Source organism: Caloenas nicobarica, chromosome 14, assembly GCF_036013445.1.
Source record: "Caloenas nicobarica isolate bCalNic1 chromosome 14, bCalNic1.hap1, whole genome shotgun sequence".
Taxonomy (NCBI): Eukaryota; Metazoa; Chordata; class Aves; order Columbiformes; family Columbidae; genus Caloenas; species Caloenas nicobarica.
In genome coordinates, this window is record NC_088258.1 from 915,071 (window position 1) to 935,868 (window position 20,798).

General features: G+C 54.6%; 1 protein-coding gene across 2 annotated transcripts in view; it reads right to left on the reverse strand.

Annotated features, from left to right (window-relative positions):
* Positions 1–20,798, reverse strand: part of PRKCB (protein kinase C beta) — a 106,063-nt gene that overhangs the window by 55,438 nt on the left and 29,827 nt on the right. For both annotated transcript variants that reach the window (XM_065644485.1, XM_065644484.1), the window contains exon 3: positions 5,991–6,073. In XM_065644485.1, coding sequence (XP_065500557.1) covers positions 5,991–6,073 — 83 coding nt within the window. The remainder of the gene's footprint in view (positions 1–5,990; positions 6,074–20,798) is intronic.

Consider the following 20,798-nt stretch of genomic DNA (forward strand, 5'->3'; position numbering starts at 1 on the left):
GGTCCTGTTCAAGGCAACACAGGAAAAGTTGGGGCATCTTTTGTCTCAATATCGTGACTCCGCAGAAGGCTGCTTCAGCACACCATGCTTTAAAGAGGATTTGACACTGCTGCAACAGTGACACCAAAGCTGGTTTTCTGTTGTTGATGGCATTACAGCCACAGGAGACCTTGCACAGAGCAGGGCGCAAGGGCACGGCAGTGCAGGCAGCGGCATGCGGGCAGCGGGATGCAGGCAGCGCGGGCAGCGGCATGCGGGCAGTGTGGGCAGCGGCATGCGGGCAGCGGGATGCAGGCAGCGCGGGCAGCGGCATGCGGGCAGTGCGGGATGTGGGCAGCGGCATGCGGGCAGTGTGGGCAGCGGCATGCGGGCAGCGGGATGCGGGCAGTGCGGGCAGCGGGATGCGGGCAGCGCGGGATGCGGGCAGCGGGATGCAGGCAGCACGGGCAGTGGCATGCAGGCAGTGCGGGATGCGGGCAGCGGCATGCGGGCAGCGGGATGCAGGCAGTGTGGGCAGCGGCATGCGGGCAGTGTGGGCAGCGGGATGCAGGCAGCGCGGGCAGCGGCATGCGGGCAGTGCGGGATGCGGGCAGCGGCATGCGGGCAGCGGCATGCGGGCAGTGCGGGATGCGGGCAGGAGGGGCAGTGGGATGCAGGCAGGGGGATGCAGGCAGGGGGATGCGGGCAGTGGGCAGTAGGGGATGCGGGCAGCTCCTCTGCCCGCACTGTGTCCAGGGGGGCAGCAGCCCCCAAGCACAGGCAGCAATGCACCAGCAGCCAAGGTGGCTGTGGGCACCAGCATCGCGGCTTGGGCTGCTGCCATGTCAAACAGGTGGTCGCAGATGAACCCTGCCCCTGACAGCTTCCCCTGACAGCCTCCAGCAAGTTAATACATTTTTATTGACAAAAGATCTCGTCTGCTAGTCAGACAACTGCAGAGGGATACGGATGACAGTTATTCTTCTCCTGCTGCAAACACTGAATAAAATATACTCTCTTACCGAGCAGCAAGAAAAAGCCAAACTCAGCTTTTCTCCCTGAGCAGCGTTAGCATCTCAACAGCATTTAAAAATGTTTGTTATCTTTCATATGCCTTGAGAGTCATTTTATTATAGTGCAAGGAATGGAGCTCCCATAGCGCTTTCCTGTGCCCTGCAGCCTCCGGGCTGCCCAAAACAGAGACCCTAGAACACCTCCCGCCTGCAGAGCACTTCAGCTGCAGAACCCCCACCGTGTCACCCGGGTGGCACAGCCTGCACTGTCACCTTGCTGCCCTCCCGCCAGCTCCGCTCTGCACAGACCCGGCTCAGACCCAGCCCCGGGTCCCCAGGGCAGGACACAGACCCAACCACCCTCTCCAAGCCCCGCTTCAGCCAGGGGCTGCCATCTGCACAGGTCTAACAAGATACGCCAGGAAAATGAGAGAAGAGCCTTCCAATTCCAGCGCCGCAGACATGTGCGGGCTGGCGGGAGAGAGAGCCGGGCGCCAGCAGAGCCAGGGAACACCAGAAGGTGCTGGGAGGGAGCACGGCAGAGACATCTTCATCCCACGGGAACTGTCACCGTCACCGGCCGCCCGCGCTGGCAGGAGCGGCGAGCGCGTGCCCTCGGCGAGGGGCAGATGGCACACCGCGAGAGCCGGAGAAGTTAATTAGCAAGGCAAAGGAAAGCAGTGAGCTGCAGCGAGGCTGCGAAGATCCGCTCGTGCACCACACCCGGGCCGCGCAGAAGTGTGCGAGACACGAGGAGAGATCGGGGTCCTGCTCCCCAAGGCAGGACCTGGGCAAGAGGGTGCTCGGTGCCTTCAGGAGGGTCCTGGCTCAACGGGCACACCTGGACGAAGGGGAGGCAGCTGCACACCCCACCTGCACCCTCGCCCGGCAGAGCTTGGTGACAACCCCACGATGACCCCGTGCAAAGGGACTGCCCAGCCGCGGGGGTCCCTTCCCCCCCGGAGAAGACCCCAGAAAGGAAAAACTTGAAGGAGCTGCGAACCATTCGGTAGCACAAATGGCATCTTCACTTGTTCTGCTGCTGAAACCTCATTGTTCCCAGCCCACGTTTGCCCAAACACTCTAGAGAAGAAACCAAACCTGGGGAAGCGGAGTGACCCTCTCTGCACCCTGCGACCAGGGCCAGCGTGGGACCTGGGATGCTGTGCACCGAGGGATAACGGCCCCGGACTGATGCTGCAGAGACAGCTCCCGACTCCAACGTGACCCATGCCCTGGGAAGCGTCTCTCTTGTTCAAAATAAAGCGGCAGCAATAGTTTCATCAATACACTCAACTCTGGAGCTTTTCAAGAAAGGAGGATCCCAAGGCAAAGATTAAGAGATTCTGCCTCCAGTAAACAAAGCGTGGAAAGACCAAAGATGCCGTGGTGACAGCATTACAGAAATCCTCTCCTAAAGCTGCAAACGGCAGAAAAATTAAATGCAAAATCAAAACGAAGCTACATTGGCCTGTTACCTTCCTAGAGCACCTCTGATATTTATTAACGCATCCTGATTAGATGACCTTTAAGAGGATAATGCAAAGAAGGTCATTTTAATGATTATTTTGTCTACAATTTAAATAATTATGCATTCTACTAATAGCTCCTACTATAATTAGGTTTGCCAACTGCACTACATTACACATGCCTGACTTCAGCTCCTGAAGACCTGGCTGTATTTCAGAAAACTTCAGCGCACAGGAGAGCCCAGGATTGCCGGGGCTCGTAACAGAACCAGCAGAGTTCAGCACTGGAACTGGTGGGTGCGCAGCGCACATCCGGACCAAGGCAGAGAAGTCAATGGTAAAATCGCCTTGGCCTGCAGCGACCCGGAGCCGTGTAACAGCCCCCCCGTCCCCAGGAACACGGCTGCCCAAAGCATCCCCCTGCCACAGCCCCAGCCGTCAGCAGCCAATCCTCCAGGACGCGAGCAATCCAGCGTGAAAGCAGCCTCAGTGTTTTCAGTCGCAGCATTTATAGCTACACCTTCATTCTCTATTGCAAGAAGTGATTTTGGCTTTTTTCCCCCTTTTTTTAATTCAGAGCCTCTATCATCACTGTACAATTAGTCCTCCTCTCCCAGACAGAAGATTCCTATGCAGTGGGCTTTGCAAGGTTAAACATACACAGTCTTTCCCTCCTCAAGGAAGTTCAAACACAACCAGATCAAACACAAATCTGCTCCAAAGGAGGACCAGTCAACAGTGACAGAAAGACTTCGACATTCGCTGCCTTCCAGTTATTTTGTTATGCTCCGAGGAGTGTAAAACGTCAGCCTTCCCCCAGGGTTATCTGCTTCATACACGCACAAGCCACCATCCCAGAAAGCACTCGAGCAAATACTTACCTTTAAAAAGAAGAGTTTTATTTAGATAACTAGCATCACTCAGGTGCTTAAAATTCAGCATCCATATAAACCTATATATGCCATATGCACTTTACAGGATGCAAAATGTTTTTTCCTTCATTCTGAAGTAACTGTGAAGTACTACAAAATACCGAGACGCAGGAGCAAAGCTAGAAAATGGTTTTCTTTTAATCTATTTTCCCCAGGCTCCACAACCAGAGCAGCTCTAGGGATGAACACCAGCAGCGGCTGGGATGTGGCTGGGACTGCGGCATCTCTTGCTCGCAGCCTCTTCCAGCCCTGCAGATGCCAACGCACCCAACGGATCTTCCCTCTCAGGCTCAGCTACATCGCGTGGCTCACTCTAACAACAAACACGCTGCAAGGTTTAAACGAATGCAACAAATTAGACTCATTTTTTCTGCAGGATTTCACTGGATATTAATATTTGTGAAAGGAAAGACTGTTACCAGATTGCGGCACCGACTGAAAAAACGCGCGGTTATAATTGCTACAGCCTGGATGCTACCAGTGTTTGACGTGATGGCAGGTCGCTCGGGATTCATGCCGTGGTTATTAGCAACCACAGAGCAGAGCAAAGCCCGAGCTTTGCATCAGCTCAGAATGAAGCCCCTGTCCGTGGCTCCTGCCTGCAGCAGACAGGGCCCTGCTGTTTGGTGGAGTCTTCCATCTCCTGACTGAAGGCTCACTAAGGATTATATTGCTGTGAGAAGCCTGATCGCCAGTGCGGAAGGAACCAAGTTTGCCCTCAGGTACTCCCCAGTGACACCCCAGCTGACAGCGGTCCAGGGGTACAAACCACAGGCCTTTGCTAAATGGCAAAAAAAACCCCACACCCAACAGCTAAAAAAGGGCCATTTTGCTCCCTGCTTCAAGTCCCAAGCATCTGCATTTCTCTTTCCATTTTCAGAAGTAACGTATTAAAAATTACTTGACACCAACCGGGCAGCTTTCAGCTGTCTGCTGGATGAGCCACAGCGGCAGCTCCCACCCAGCAACACCAGCAAGAACAGAGAATCCCACCAAGGGCCTTTACGTGTACCCTGGTACCAAGTGGCAACTCTTATATGGTGAAAACTTAGATTTAATTTAGACCTGTCCAGGCCGGGCAGAGGCTGCTCAGTGACCCGCAGCCGGCCAGAGACGCGTGGGGAGCAGGACCGGGCTGTCCCGGGGCTCCTCACCGCCGCCCCCAGCTCTGCCCCTTCCCCAAAACCTCCCGATTACCGCAACGCCGGCAGGCGGGCGGTTTTGGGCAGGACGCCTGGCAGCGTTTGGCCTCCCCCTCCCGCTGCGTGTTGCGCCGCCTGCTCCCACTGCTGCTATTTTTAAGGGTGAGAGATGCGGTGCACTGCCGTTTCCCCAATTCCAGCTCTTTTCTCCTAGCAGTTCCCCAAATTAGCCAGTTTCCACGGTAAAACACAAAACCCGCCAGACAGAGCCGAAAGGCGCTGGAAGGCCCGCGCCGAGGAGCCCCCGGCAGCGCAGCTGCCCTAGCGCTCCCGCTCGCCCGAAAGCCAGGGATTTGCCAGGAAATTCAGTCCTTGTGACAATCAGGCGTTTGGCGGGCATTTGGATGGGTTTCTGCTTTTTAAAGAACGACAACACTGTTTTCCAGAGGTCAGACCTGGGCTGGCGTTTCCCAGCAGTTCTGTTCTGTGTGACGCTGCCCCGTCACTTCTGTGTTTTGTGAGGGGGTCGGAGCAGGCGCAGCAGCACTGACCATGCAGATCACAGGCGAGCGTGAAACGTGCCTGCGGGTTTTTTTTCTTTTGAGAAGACCAAACATACATATTGGTTTAATTAAACCTGCAAGGTGATACAAAACAGACACGGGGGCAGGAGCAGGGATGCTGCAGGTGAGCGGCTGAGAGCCCCAACACCAGATAACGCCGAACAGCCACAGAAACAGGAGCCTGACGCAGGAATAACGTGGGGCAGTGATGGCTTTGAAAAAGCGATGAGCTGAGGAGGAGCAAGGACAGGCACGTTCCCCGGGGCTGACTCTAGTCCAGCAACACAGAGGTCCCTGTTAAACAACAGCTCATTCTTTCGGGTGAAGCTGCTTTAGCAGGTGGGTTGGACTGGATGATCTCCAGAGATCCCTTCCAACCCCAGCCATCCTGTGATTCCGTGTATTTCACTTGTGACAAAAGGACCTGATCAAGACATTGAACCGAGCCCAGCCAGAGGAGAGTTGTCTTCAGCTCGGGACACACTGACCAGAGTCTTCAACTAGAACATTAAACCAGCTTTCCAACACTTAGTGCTTCATGCATTTTAGTAAACCCCAAACCTAAAACCTCAGTTGAGGTGGCGGAACCTGGAAACATCGTTTTACTGATGGGGAAACTGAGGCTGCGACTCAAGGGACAAAAGGGAGACATGCAAACATCTCTGCATTCCCAAGCATTCTCCTGGCTCTGCCAATAACAAGTTACTGGATGATTTGAAAGTGATTTAAGTGTATAAAAAGTATACGAGAGCCCACGTGACTGGGAATAACAATGAGTTAGATCCACGTGAACTAACGGCACAGAAGCATCCCCAGCCAGGAAAGCTGGAGAACGACACGTCGAAAGCCTCGAAGCTCCGTGGAGCGGCGGGTGCAGCAGGCAGGTACTCACATCCGAGGCAGGGCCCTTGTCAGCGCCGGGGCAGGAGAAGGTGACGAACTCATGGCACCGCTTGTGCACGACGAAGCAGCAAACTGCGAAGAGAAGACAGTGACAGTGTCAGGGGACGAGGAGGGACGGGCACCACGTGAACCCAGAGCTGCAAAAATAAACGGCTATTATGCCTGATTTATGAGAAGAAACATCCAGGACTCTAAAAAGGTTTCTTTAAGTAAAAGCTGTGGCAGATTTTTAAACCTTACTGAATATTGTCAACGGGACCAGGCGTTTCAGTAAAACTAAGCAGAAACAAAATGTTGAGTGAATGTCAGAGGAGGGCTGGGAACCTTATGTTGGCTTTGAGCTCACTGTCACTTGTGGCACACGCTCTGAGGTCACCATCGCATATAAAAAGAGGGAGAATCTGGCATTTGTGGGTATCTGAGCTGAAAGTGCATGTGTCCAAAAATGGAAGATTGTACCGACGGGAACAGGTGGGCAATTTTCCTCCCACAGCTCTGCTTTTCTTCAGCGACTCCCCAGCCTCCATTTGCCAGACCAGAAGACACGAGCGTCTCCCTCTCCTCACACACGGCAATGACAAAGTCACCCTTCTGGGAACCGTGCAGGAAAATTCATCCCAACCTGCCGTTACCCAGACTTTCCAGCGTGAGTATCCAGGGCTAAATCCGCACTCCTTAAACCACCAACCCCTTGCAGCGCACGTTAATCTGAAGCTGCCAGCAGTATTTTTGCAATCTGTGCAGCCAAAGCATTGTACTTAAAGGCTCATTTTTTCCCTGAATGTCAAATAAGCACCTTACTTTCAGCCATAGACCTTAAAAACGCCGCTCGGCACTGCAGGTAACTACATCTGATGTCCCAGGTCCTTTTCCGGGGGTCTCAGCTGATTCTGTGAGCAAAGCAAAGCTGTGCAAGGCTGCCTGTGTCTGGGGGAACGCGGGCACCAAAGCAGCTCTGTCCCAGGGCTCTCGGAGTCATCACATCCTTCTCCCAAGAGCTGCAGTTACACCAAATGAAAGAGCAACTGGGAGATGAGATGCAGAGTCTACTGGGGTTCAGAGAAATCGAGCACGTAAAACAAATGAAGCAGCGCAAAAACAAAGCGGGTTTCAATCGCATCACTATCGGACTTTTCCTAAGGAACAAAAGTGACGTTTGCCATTAAACTCATAATCCCCTTATTGTGCCTTGCACATCCAGCTTTAAACTTGCTTCCCTTTTCACATTTTTCATTACAAAATAACCAAACCCAAAAGGTTCGAGAGGCACAGCAGCTGCCAAGAACTCTCTCCTCGTAGGACCTCTCACTTGCTTTTCTGAGTCTAAAAAATAAACATTTTCTTGAAAACATTGCTCACCATTTCTGTCATTTATATACAGAGACAGAGGCATCTGGGAGGCAGGCAGGAAGGAATTACAACTCTATTAGCAAAGATTTGTCCTGAAGTGTGTGCGCAAACCCAATAAGGCTCCGCGACATGGGCGGCTGGGAGGGTCACGCTGGGGCTGACATCCAGGACAGGGTCCCAGCGGAGCCGGGATAATTCCAATCCAACACTAAACCAGATCGCTGCCGGGCTGAGCTTCCTAACGCCATTCCTAATGCTGCAGCTCAACAGGCTGTGGGACGCAAACCTGACTCTCAAAAGGAGGTAAAAGAAAGAAAAGCAAGGGATTAAAAAAGGCTCGTTTCTGTCCCTTGGAACCACCTTGGCTATTTCTACATGTGCTCACGGCTTTACTGCCACACGCGCCTCCCTGAGCAGGGCGAGGGCGGCTGTCAGCCTGGCTTTACTTCGGGGAAAGCTGGAAGTCTGACCTTTCCATTTTCGCTCCAGCAGAAAGCCGCGGTGCTTTGCTATCGAACGCAACCTCGTGCATCCCCCGCGCGCTGGGCGGCCCTGAGCAGGGCCCCGCTGTGCCGGCACGGCACCGGGGACCCAGCGCAGCGGCGGGGCTCAAACGCAGTGCGTTTAAAAATTCAAAAGTCAGAGGCTTAAGTTCTGCTGCGCACAAGAAGAATCTGCTGTGGCTTTCTATGCTCTGCTCATTGCACATTCAATTTGTCAGAAGTCAGGTGAGAAGGAGAAGCGAAGAGGGGATGTTGGAGCAGCGAGGGGAAGGAGAACGCGGAGCCGAGTGATGGAGGCACGGCCGTGCCGGGGCGGCTGGAGCCAGCGACACACAGGGTGCACACCAAGCCCGGCAAGCGGCTCGCTCCTGCTCTGCAAACACACTGCAAAAGCAAAGCACATTCACTTCACCTGCACTTGCATAAGCAGAAAGGTGAAATGCCCATTTCAAGTGGCAGAGACTAGAAAGACAGTGTCTGAGAAGCTCGAAACCACCCCAGACTTTTATCGCAGCCTCTTCCCCATATTCTCTTAAGGTTTCATTGAAGAGTTTAATGATTAAAGATGGCATTAAATATATTCACACATGGTGACACTGTCTGCTCTTTGAGGGCAGATCTAAAGAATACACTAGAAATATAGTATTTTCAAGTAGAAAAATGACTGCCATGTGTTCAAAACATTCATATTACAGTTCAATTAAGTTAATTAAATGATAGCCAAGTCCCTGTATGTCATCTCTGTGGTGACCAAATATTTATCAAGAATAGCAGGTTCTCCAGCAATCAATGTTAATATGGATTGTAAGGACAATCTGTTGGGAGATGCTGAACAGTAACACTTCCCTCTGCATCCAAAGCAAGCCAGGGGCTCTGTGCCCGCCGCGGCAGCGTGGGCTTCGCACCCAGCGCTCCCAAGGGAGCTCTGCGAGCCCCGGAGAGACGCAGGCAAACATTTCCTGCGTGCTCAGATGAATACTCAACCCATGCAAAAAAACAGCCAATAGAATTAATCAGGTACGGGAGCTTATGCCAGTAATCCTGCCTTAACTCCAAAACATGCATCCTACCCAGCAGATGCAAGGAGATTTGACAGATCGTCCCTCCCATGACTAACCCGGAGCATTTCCGCGCTCCCCCCCGAGCAGGAGCTCGGGCTCCCCCGGCCACGGCACCAGGATGGGCAGCGCGGCAGCCCCGGAGCTCCTGCTCCCATCGCGCTGCAGCCTTTCCAGCCTGTATCTCTGTCGGTTTAGAAACTACAGTACAAGCAGCAGCTTTCCCAGGTTGCTAATTAGACCGTTAATTTGTAAATCTTATTATATGGATAATAAAGTTATCAAATCCCACTGGTGAGATACAAACATCCTGAGTCATTTATATACAACAAAAATGAAACATTTATCTTTGCCATTTGTTATTGCAAAATGCAGGAATGTTTACTGGCCCTAAATTCTTCTTTAGCGCTATCTCCATCGCAGGCATCTGGGGAGACGTCTCTGTCCTGGGGGAAGCGCCGGATACAAACCCTACGACAGCCAAAGGCAGAGCCCCCCAGCTCAGCCACTCCCCGCAGCCTTACGAGACTTGCTGGAACGCACGTTTTTAACAGCAGCCCCAGCACAGCTGCTCAGATCTGGGCAGAATTGCACCAAAGCAGCAGGGCAAGGTCAAGAACCTCCATTCCCTGTGATCCCCATGCGCTTTCAGGAAGAAATATCTCCTAGAAGGCCGGTTTTTCAGAGCTAAGGAGCCACAATAGCAGCAGGGATCCAGCATATTTTCAAGCCCTCGGAACTAGCCTTATTTCAAAGAACGAAAAGAGAGAAAACACTAATGGTGTTGCTTATATATATATATACACACACACACATATACTTAAAGGCTTCTTGGCCCAAACCACTGTTCAAAAATCCTCGAGAAAAACCACAGAGCAGCTTCCCAAGCTGATCACAGAACCTGCCAACCAGAAAAACCTCATCCAAATGCATTCCAGGAGCACGCACACTGCAGCGCACGTGTCCGGCGGCAGCTCCAGCACGGGCAGGGACCCGCGGGGGCCGCCAGCGCCGCTCGGCAGAGCATCCCGCAGCTCCGGCTGCTGAGCGCAGGGACACAGGCCAGTACATTAAAGCTCTTCGCAGCAGCGGGCGGTCGGGAGCAGTTGTACGTTTGCATGTTTTGGAGCACCGCTGCAAATTATCGCAGCAGACAGAAGCCCCCCGTACGTCCTCAGCAATGGCAGGAGGGACAAATCCGGCGCTTGATTGCACCGTGTGGAGATATTGCTGCAAAAAGATGGGCGGAAGGCCCCTAATTGCTGAGGACTTTTCTCATCCCAGCCCCACAGCCAGTGACCGAGACGAGCTGTGAGCTGAACGCTGACCTGGAGGTGAATCCCATCCAGCACCACCTGCCCCGCAGCCGCTGTGGGTGCCCCAGGGTCTCGCCTGGACCCCGAATTTGTCCTGCCAGTCAACAGCACGGAGCAACAGAACCTTCAGCAAAAGTAAAAAATAAAAGAGGACAGACCTTGACATTAGCAAAGTGCAACTGGAGACGGGCAGGCGCTTCCAGCATCGCGAAGCAGCTCGGGGAGCAGCGGGAGGGTTTGAAGATTCACCACCTCGACATGGGGAGAGCTGATGGGAACAGGCAGCTCCCAGCACTCGGGGAGCCGCGCAGGGCTCGGGCACGGCAAGGCGTCCGCACCGGGGCTGCTTTAATACACAGGGACCCATCAAGAGCATCTGAGGTCACGAGGCACCAGGCAGAGCCACTAATAAGGGATTTCTGTGCAGCTTGTCACTATGGTGTAGCCAGTCCTGCAGGAACGGACAGTCCCCTCGTCCCTCTGACGCTCCAGGTAAAAGCAGCCAAAAACCCCGTCAGAGGGGACAGGGAGAGGTGTTGCAGCACCCCAGGGACAGCTTTGATGGCACTCGGGGGTTGCCAGGCCAGGCTGGGCAGCCCTGGCCAGGGGGACGCTCAGTCCAGCCCCAGCTCTGGGGGCTGCGGGAGGAGCGTGGTCCCCCCGTTCCTGCCCCAGTCCCACCCGTGAGGGGCTTCCCCAGCCCGGGGCTCCGCTCCTCTCCCCACAGCATCCCGGGGAGCAGCCCCGGCCGTGCCCGCTGCCCCGCTGATGGGCAACAGCAGCATCGCCACCTTTGTCTCGCCGGGTTTGTTCACAGCGAGCAGCGTGGCTGTTTGCTGAGCGTCGCCTGCACACGCACCTTCCTTCCTTAGAGTATTTTCTTTTCTTTCTGTTTACAAAATGTAAACAAACGCAAAAGAGTTTCCCCACCATATGCACCACAGCTCACCTCGCACGCTCCATCTCCATTCAGATTATTTCCCAAAAGCAGACAGTTGGGCAGTTTGCCCAAAGATACAACAATGCTCAGAGATTTGCTCTTAGAATACAAAATCCTTCCCAGTCCAGTGGCTTCTACCCAGAAAAAGCCCTTTATCAAAGATTTAAGCTCCTTATACTGGCACCAGTCTACCCAGGGAGCCAGCCCAAGGCGAGCATAGGTATTCCCGGGAATATGAAAGCCCAGAAAAGTCTCAGGGTTAGCGTTTTATTTGCAGACTCCAAGTACGTGAGGCTGCTGAGTCTGTCCTGGACAGCAGCACAGCAGCCGCCCAAGCGCTGGGGCTGCATCTCTGCCCGTGCTCTTACTGCCAGGACACACGTTTGGCTGATGCAGCGGCCAGTCCTGCTCAGAGCGGGTCTCCTGGGGTAATTTTGGGGTCCCGCTTCTCCAGCGTACTTTGACCTCGCTCTGGATCAGATTTTTGGGGTGCTAGAAGCACACGCTAGAGGGAAAGCCGCCTTTCCCCATACCCTGGCCACGCTGCACGGACCCACTCGTGCGGGGAGCTGGACGGCTGCAAAGGGTCACAGATGCTGGAGGACGAGCAGTGGTGTTGGGCCACCTGATGCGCCGCATCTCCGCACAGCCCCGGGCAGCCAGGAGAGCCCCAATGCCGCCTCCAAGCCGCAGCATCCCCGACACAAGCCCTTGGCCACCGGGCCCTGGCACCGGCCCACAGCCCAGGGCTTCAGTCGCCAGGAGAGCGCAAACCTGCGGCGTACCCGGCAGGCAGAGCCGCGCCGGCCCGGGATGAGAAATCGCTTCCTGAGCCCTGCACACCATTGGCTCGGAGCCTGCCACATGAGATCTGATTAGCCTCATCTCCCAAACGTCGTTAGCTGGCAGGAAGGTATGCAGCCCTCCTCAAAAACCCAGACGCTGTGACAAACGGCTTCCTGCAGAACGAACCCTGCCCAGCAGCTCCATGTGGCACAAAGCCGCGCTGCCTTCCATTTGATCTCCATTTGTTGCGCTAATTTCATTGCGCGAACTCCTTGTCCTGATGTTCTGAAGAAGGGGCTAATCAATTTTCCCCGAGTCCTTCATGAAATGAATAATTCAGGGGAGTCATCTCTTCCCAGAACACGCGTTCCCGCGGCAGGGAAGCCCGTTGTCCACCTCCGCCAGGCAAGGACAGCTCTGGAGGCACCAGGAACACTCTCGGATACGGTACGTCAAACAAGGCAGACAGATGGAGAGTTAACAGAGCCAGAATAAGGATCAAGCAAGACTCACTGAAAAACCAAACCCGGGGAGGAGTTAAAGCCACCCCAGAGAGCTGATGGAGCCGTGATTTAGCAGATGGTTCTAATATCGCGAAGCTCAAAGATTATTTCAAGCATCTCTCAGTGCATAGCTGCTCCCTTACAACCTGTGGAAATTCTCATTTAGATAACGTTTCCATTTCCTAAATAACAAAAGAGATTCAGGAAACAGCTTGGGATTCAGATTAGCAAAACTGGAGAAAATAATATAACCAAAAAAAGATTTTTAAAGGAGCTTTGTGTTGATCCACCTACGCTGGGCAAACCCATGGGGTCAGATGCATTAGCCCGGCTTTGCCCGATGATGTACTGAAATGTACCATGGCCAGCAGCTGCCTACAATTTTCCATTCTCACGCTAAAAAATAAGACTCACTGCATCAAACAAAAAGTCAGTGAAGCATGGTAATCATAAAATAAGGGGAAAGAAGGTTTCCAGGAAAGGAAGTCCTGAATTTCTGACAGCACTTTACAGCTTTTAATCACTTACAGCACACAGAGAGAAGCTGAGCTGAAATTTGTGCTATTTGGATTTAATCCCCAGCTTCGGTTAAAAGCTTTCTGGAGTTCTCGCAACCCAATGAATACCTTCAGCTCCTCGTCAGGCTTCAGCGGTTTTCCCGTTGTCAGCTCCAGAGAGACACAAAAACCACAAGGGTGCTCTGGGATTTTTGGACTGCAGGTCTACAGAACGCCCCCGGGAAGCAGCTCCGGGGACGGGGCTGACGGGGGTCACGGGAGCCCAGGCTGACGCGCCGGCTCTGCGTGTGTTGGTTTGCTCGTCGGACCCGAGGACCAGGCAAGAGACACAAAGCCCCCGCGGTTACTCACTCGGTCCGCGCCGGCTCCACCGCGGCACAGCAACCCCGAGGAGCGATGAGCGACTTTAATCCCCCGGCAGGCTCTGGGGTTTTGCCGATCTGCACCGTTGGACGTGCAGCCCCAGCACGGCGACCTGCACGGCATGGGTGACGGAGGGGACAGGGACTTGGGGAACAGGGGCAGATGCTGCTCACTCAAGCAAAAGATAAAAAGCGATGTTAGAGATCAGGGAGCACCAGAAGGCATTTCTGTACAGTTTGGGTTCCTTACAGAAAAGGAGAGCTGGTTTGCTTAAGGAAGAGGGGGAAAATAAAAAGCGAGGGAGACAGCAGGCTGCTCTTCCGCAAGGTCTCACCAGCCTCCTTTCTCCAGAAAACTCTGATTGCCTGAACAGCTACAAAGACTCTCAATCCAAGAAAGTGATTCTTATTCAGACCAGTTAATTCTGTGCTAACGGTACAAAGAAAGCTTCATTACAGATTTGAAGAGGCCCAGCCTTGCAAATTAGTGCTGAGAAAACTGTCATTCAGTGCCAGAAGATAAAACTGCATTTCCTGGTATTTCTAAAGAAAAAGCAGCAGGATGTATTTTTTTTAAAGCTATACAATCTTCCAGCAGTTATAAACACAACTGGCAGGGTCCGTCCTGCTCTCCGGCAGATCCTGAAGCATGCACGACCCAGCAGCACGGGCAGGACTCTGGCCGCGGCTCCTCGCCCCGTGCTGGCCGCTGCGGAGGGACAGAGCGCGGACACGACGGCAGCGCCAGCGCCCGCCCCGGCTCCACGAGCCGGCCGCAGCCCCGCGGCCGATGCCGTTCCCCCTTTTCACAGGCCCCCAGGAGCCTTCCCCAGCGCCAGGGAAGGACTGAGCCCTCCAGGCGAGGAGTCAGCAACGGGGGTTCTGTGCCTGAAGAGCAGGAATCCGCTCTTCTGTGAAAGTCCTTGTTAGGGAGAGGGCAGACTGAAACATCATTTATTTAAGCTTCTCACCTGCCCGTACACCCAGTACCAGCTCCGGGCTTTTTGCTCACATCTCCCATTCACCCTACAGGGAGAGCTCCCAGCTCTCCAGGAAAACCAACCCCCGGCAGCTCTGCTTGCTGTTTGTGGGGGGAAGAGGGGCAGCGGTGGCTCCCAAACAAGGCTGTGTCTGCAGAGACCCAGGATCCCACAGAACACCCCTCTCCAGGCCCATCTCCCAAAGCCTGCGATGCCGACCAGCCGCTCTGCACCCACGCCAGGGCTGGCAGCTATTTCCAGAGACACAAAGACATAAATTTTAAATTAGAGCCTCAGCCTGGCTCAGACTTTAAATACTTCATCAGCGTTTCTCCCATACCAAGCTGTAACAGCGATTCACTTTCAGGCTGAATAATTTAGCCCCGTGCAGGCTCCGGCCGGCACGACGCACAAAGCGGCGGCCGCGGCTCTGCCGGCTGTGCCATCGGAACCGGCTGTGCCGGCAGAACCGGCTGCGCCGGCAGCAGCTCAGTGACCCTCGCTGAGCCCCCAGAACCCGCGGGGGACAAGGTGCTTCTCGTGAGCAGGGCCCAGCTCCCCCCAGGCTCTGGCACGGGGAGCAGGACTTGCTGCAACCTGCAGGATGTGCTATCCCGGCTTTACCTCGTCCCAATTCCTCCACGAATTACAAGTTTGGGGTTGTCCTATGCAGGGACAAGGAGACAGACTCGATCCTTGTGGGTCGTGGGTCCCTTCCAACTCAGGACATTCTATGATTCTAAGTTTGAGGATTCCCAGGAAGGTTCCTTTGTTACTGATGCTACAGGATGAAGGGGAAAATGCATTCAGGTGTCAAGGGGTTTCACAGGCAGGACCTGGGTATTTTGGAAGGCTCCTGCAGACGCTGTCATCTCCTCCTCCTCGCCCTCCTCCCGCAGTTCACGGATGACCGAGCCTTCCAGCCTGCGCTGCCCCCACGCTCTGGTGCTCGCTGCGTCTCCCACCCATGGCGCAGCACGGCAGCACCCGCCCCATCGCCAAGCCCAGGCTGGCTCGGATGCGCCGAGCCCTTCCCCAGCGCCCGGGCTCTCTGCTGTCCATGGCCCTCACCAGACCGCTGCCCGCGCTGTCACGCTGCGGGCAGGACACCCCAGAGAGCCCTCGACATCCCGAGCAGCACAACTGCCCGCGCCCCTCCCACGCAGCCCGCGCTCGCTGCCTGGCTATCGCTGATCTTGCTCCTTGTAAGCCAGTTATGACTCAGCCGCCCCGTCGGCTCCTCCAGAGGGCCAGCAGAACTCAGCAGGCGCCAACCCAAGTGCGGCCCCAACGCTCGGCGGTGGCTCCATCCTCGGTGCCCGGGAGGGAGCGGACGCGGTGGGCGCAGCGGGAGCTCCAAAGCGCGCCCAGCTGTCGCCAGCGCCCCCCCGCAGCTCTGAGCCCAGCGCAGCCCCTGGGGGGTGGCACCAGCACCCATCGCTCCCCCGGGGAATGGCACGGGTGTCCCTGGAGCAATGACTTCCCCTCACGCTCCAGGCCCACCCCCAAAAGGCGCTTGCGGTTCAGGTCCCCCCAGCACACAGCTGGAGAGCAGGAGCCCGTCGCTCCATTCAGTGCAAGCAATGCCTCTGGGCACTTGTTTCCCCACGTAATTTAGGGACTCAAGAAAATACAAAGAGTACAAAAATACAAAGAAAGGACAGCCTTGCAGAACTGTAAAGGGAAGCCTTGCTGCTCCCTTTGCATCAGGACGGCAGAGAGACCCCACGGTAGGTGTGGGGTCGGCTGCCCCAGGCACGGATTCCAGCCCAGCGACTGGGAACCGCACCCTCCCGCTGGGGGTACAACTGCTGTGTGTGGTTTCTCGGGGTAAGACCTTGTCAACAACAATCAAGCGGATGCGGTGCCCGCAGCGCCCATCACGCAGCAGCAGCTGTGCGGAAGAGGAGCGGGAGGAAGGCTACTCTGCTGTTCGCTTCTGAAACAGACATCTTTAATATTCCTTTTTTTTTTTTTTTTTAAAGGAGTTAAATATCTTGAGCCCAGCCGTGCACTTTTAGAAGGATTTGAGTACATATGAACAAAACATTCGAAAAAAGTCTGCAGCTTTTATATGAAAGACCAGTAATGAATTGACAACATCCTCTGCATGACAATGAAGGTACTGAAGCCAGGCGGGATGAGGAACATCAATCATCCACGGCAATATAATAGGTGTGGGCGGGGAAGGGGACAACGACAGCATTAGAGCTTGGATCGGGGAAAGATCTTCATCGGTCCCACAGCGTGGGCCAGAGGAACACCGAGAGGCACAGCCAGGCTGCGAGGGAAGGGGCTGCCCAGGCAGCGGCAGCGGTAATGCCGCTGGCACAGGGTTCACCGGCTGCGGCAGAGGACGGGCCCCTCCACCCAGGACACGGCAAAAGTCCCGCTCCTGCTTCCTCTCCGAATTGCTTGGGCCAACAAAGCCCAGCAGCCTCGTCCCCAGCACCCAACGCCACCCCGCGGGAGCTGCTCCTTCCTGCCCCTCGCGTGCCTGTCCCCTGACCACGCAGGGACGGTCACGCAGGGACGTGACCGAGTCCCACCACAAATCACGCTACTAAGAGACCAACAAAAGCCACCGGCTCAACAGCTCACCTGCAGAACCCTTCGCAGCGCGGCTGTTTGCGGCAAGCGGAGCTGCACGCCCTGGGGTGGCCACAGGGACCCCGGGGTGGCCACAGGGACCCCGGGTGGCCACAGGGACCCCGCGGCTGCAGGACCCCCCGCACCGTTCCGCAGACCCGGCCGCCTCCCGGGATGCGAGCGGGACCAGTGGAGAAGCTCAAAGCAACAAGAACGAAGCTGCCAATATGCTTCCCTGCACAATGTGCACAGGGATTGCAGACACCTTTCTTCTCTGCTCCTTTTCCCTGTGCCAGGTGCTGTTGCACAGAACTAGGGGGGAACCACACCAGCCGTGAACATGCCCACACTCTGACCTCGACAGATGCCCTGAATGAACATGCTATTCCCTAATCTTTAATTATAGCCAGGTGACACGGTGCAGCAACACTAACAGGTAATTTTTCAAGTTGGAGTTGGTTTCTTTCCCCGTTAACATCCCCTCTAACCTGTTTCTTAAAATCCCAAATTACGAGCCTCACGATATCACACGCAGAGAAGTTGGTCACGGCCTCGGGCGGCGAGCAGGACGGTGCTGGGCTGGAGCGGGACGACCCAGCTCCCAGAGCCGTCCGGCGATGATGGAGGCGAGCGGGGATGCTGATGTGTTGGCGGCTCCCTGGGGATCGCTGGTGGTGGAGGAAACGCCCCCGGGTGCCGGCCGAGGCTTCCCCAGATGCAGGACTGATGGACAAACTCCATTTCTACCTTAGACAAACGGCGACAGGCAGCATCGAGGAGACTGCTGCAGCCCCCTCTGAGCCTGGTCCCTTTGCAAGGGGACGGGTCTGGGTCCCTGGGGACACCCCTGGGGACACCCCGGTGCCCACGTCCAGCTCTGCTCGCACACCCCCACACAACAGCTTCGGGACCCGTCCCAGCCCACACCACCACCTTTGGCATCTCCACCAGCCAGAGCCGAACAGTAAGTACTCTGTGATTAATCGGGGCCCCGAGGGACCAGATGAAACAGGCTTGGCAATTAGTTCTGGATTTCTTCCGAAGGTGCTGGAAGACAGTGGGAAGCTGCGGCAGCCCCCGGGAGACGAGTCTTCTTAAAACCTGCACCAGTTACACAACTCGCTGCTCCTCGAGCTCACTGGTGAGATGTGTTAAATTACAGCTGGTCTCAATTAAGTGTGCATAGAAAGGAGGCTTGGGGAAAAAAAAAAAAAAAAGAAAAGGAAACAAAACAAAACACACACAACTAAACCTGTGTATGACAAGAAGATCATTAAAAACTTGGCAGCCTACTTTAACTCCAGTGACCTGATAATTTAATATTGTAATTGAAACTCCGGGTCAGGCCCTTGAGAGGAGGCAGAAACACGGCGAGGTGTCCCGCAGGATCCGTCCCGCGCAGAGAACCAGTCCGCGGAGAACAGCGCGGTCCCAGGTGCGCATCACCCACCGTCAGCCGGCCGTCACACCTGCCTCTCGGAGCCCTAGGGCGCGGCTGCTAGCTCGCTTGGCAGACATTACTTTCTGTAACAGCATATTAATCCTACTAAAGGAAGATAAAAACCCAGTCCCCAAAGTGCTAATAATGTGACTCAGTTAAAGCTGAATTTTGTCACTTATCTCCAAGACAGAGTGGAACTTCACTCCTCTTTCCTTCCTCTCATCCCTCCCTCCCTATATATTTTAATATTCTCAACATTCTCTTATTTCCAAAAGCAGAGACCAGGGTAATTATTACATAGCAATGCTCAGATAACACCAGTTTCAGCTCCTCTCCAGTTTCCGCACCCGCTGACTGCCCCCCATTTCATCACCCATCTGCCCCAGGCCAACCCCACGTTAATTTTCCAGTCCCTGCACTTGCGCACAACGCTGGCTTTGTCTCTGCCGCACCGGCATTCGAACACACTCACGCGTGGCTCCAGCCTGGGACAAGGGACACCGCGCTGCAGCAGGTGGGTTAAGGAGCCTTTTCTACCAGTGACCAGCACGAACACACTTCCCTGTGTAAATCACGGACTTCGCGTTGAGTCAGTGTCACAGGGTGATGGGATCAGGTGTCCGCCCCATGCCCACGGTGAAGAAGTTTCAGTGGGTGACCCATAACCATCCCCTCTCCTCGGCATCCCCCCATGGCATGCCGGTGTCTGGGGTGCAGGTGTGCCCCAAACAGACCGTGTCTGCCTCCTGAAACCCAGGGAGGGAAGTCAGAGCAGAGCCAGAGTGTCACGGTGCTCATAAGCCAAGAGGCTTCTTAATTCTGCTATCAAAATTAATTTTCCATGGCAGTGGAGATCCAGAGAGAGACTGAGCTGCTTTTTGTTCCTGAAGAAGAATTTATGCTGAGCACACATTGAAGATAAAGCACTCATTTCCTTTACAGGGTCTATTTAGGGTACAGAGCTAAGCCCAGACACGGGTGAGAAATTTCTCAAGCACACTTGGCCAGAAGTGTCATTTCTGCTTTCCTGGTTACCCTCCAGGGTCTCTCGTGTTGCCTCCAGAAACTCGACCAGGCAGGTCAAGGGCTGGAGTTCAACACTGGCCCTACAAAGGGGAAGGATTTAAGGTCTTTGACCAAGACAACCTCAAGAGCAGACCACGAACACAGAGCTACTACATGGCAACGTTTGGGAGGTATTTATATCCTGCTAAAAGGACAGCGTGGCCTGTAATCTTGTTCCCCTCTGCCTAAAAAACCCAGGCTTTACATAAATCAGACAAATCCAAATTTGGGGAGATTGTTAAAATAAATGTATTCACAATGATAGAAGGGTGCAGGTGTTTATTTCTCACCTCATTTAAGGAGCTAATTCCCTGTGCGTTAATCACGTACACCACCCAGCATCCAGACGCAGGGTCCCCTCCCGTCCAGTCACATCACCCAGCGGTGGCCCCACGGCTGTGGTTTGGGGAGATGTGCCGGGGGGGCGTTTCACACCCGCACGGGGCTCGATGGGCATCACGTGCGGTGCCACGGCCAGCCCTACGGTTCGGTAACTGCGCGGAGGCACCGGCTGAGCCCTGTGACGTGCCAGAGCCGCTGCACAGCCCCTCTGCTTTTCAGGAAGCGCAGGGAAAAAATAAACAAAACACAACAAAAACCAACATGAATACAAACAGCAACATTTTTTTTTTTTTTGCTGATATGAAGAGTAATGACTTCCCCGCCGCTGCCTCTAGCTTATTTTGAGCATGCTGCATCTTGGGAGATTCTTTCTCTATATGCAAAGTGATGTTTGAAGGGTTTCTTGAACACCCAGGAATGGCAGCGGATCAATTTAAGTACAACCAAAAGCAGCAGTTAGCCAGGGTCCTCTTAACATGAAGCTTCCTACATAAGATTTAATACATGTTGCAATCATGTCACGTAATTGCGCCACAGTCCCGGGTTTCCTACAGCAAAACACTGACCATTTCTCTGCTCTGCTGCTTCCCAAACAACCGAGTGCCCCCCAAAACCAGCCCGAGGGCAGAGCGCAAGGCACGAGTCTGCCCCGACACAGGCGCAACCAGCTCTCACATTTCAGGTTGGATCTGGGGAACAATTTCTTCCCCAAAGGGCAGTGGGGCATTGGAACAGGCTGCCCAGGGCAGTGCTGGAGTCACCATCCCTGGAGGGTTGGACAGACGGACATGAGGTTCTCAGGACACGGGGCAGTGCCGGGGGTGGGTTATGATTGGATTCCATTATCTTGAGGGTCTCTTCCAACCAAAACGATTCTGTGATTCTACGATTACCATACCCCCCATGCATGTGACCTACCAAAAAGCTAACAGGAACATGCAAGACAACTCCAAGACACTTCAGTTTCTCTCTGGCCCTCCTCTCCCGCAGACCATGGCATGCCGCGCTCTCCCAGCCGTGCAGCCACCAGCACGCTCTGGGCAC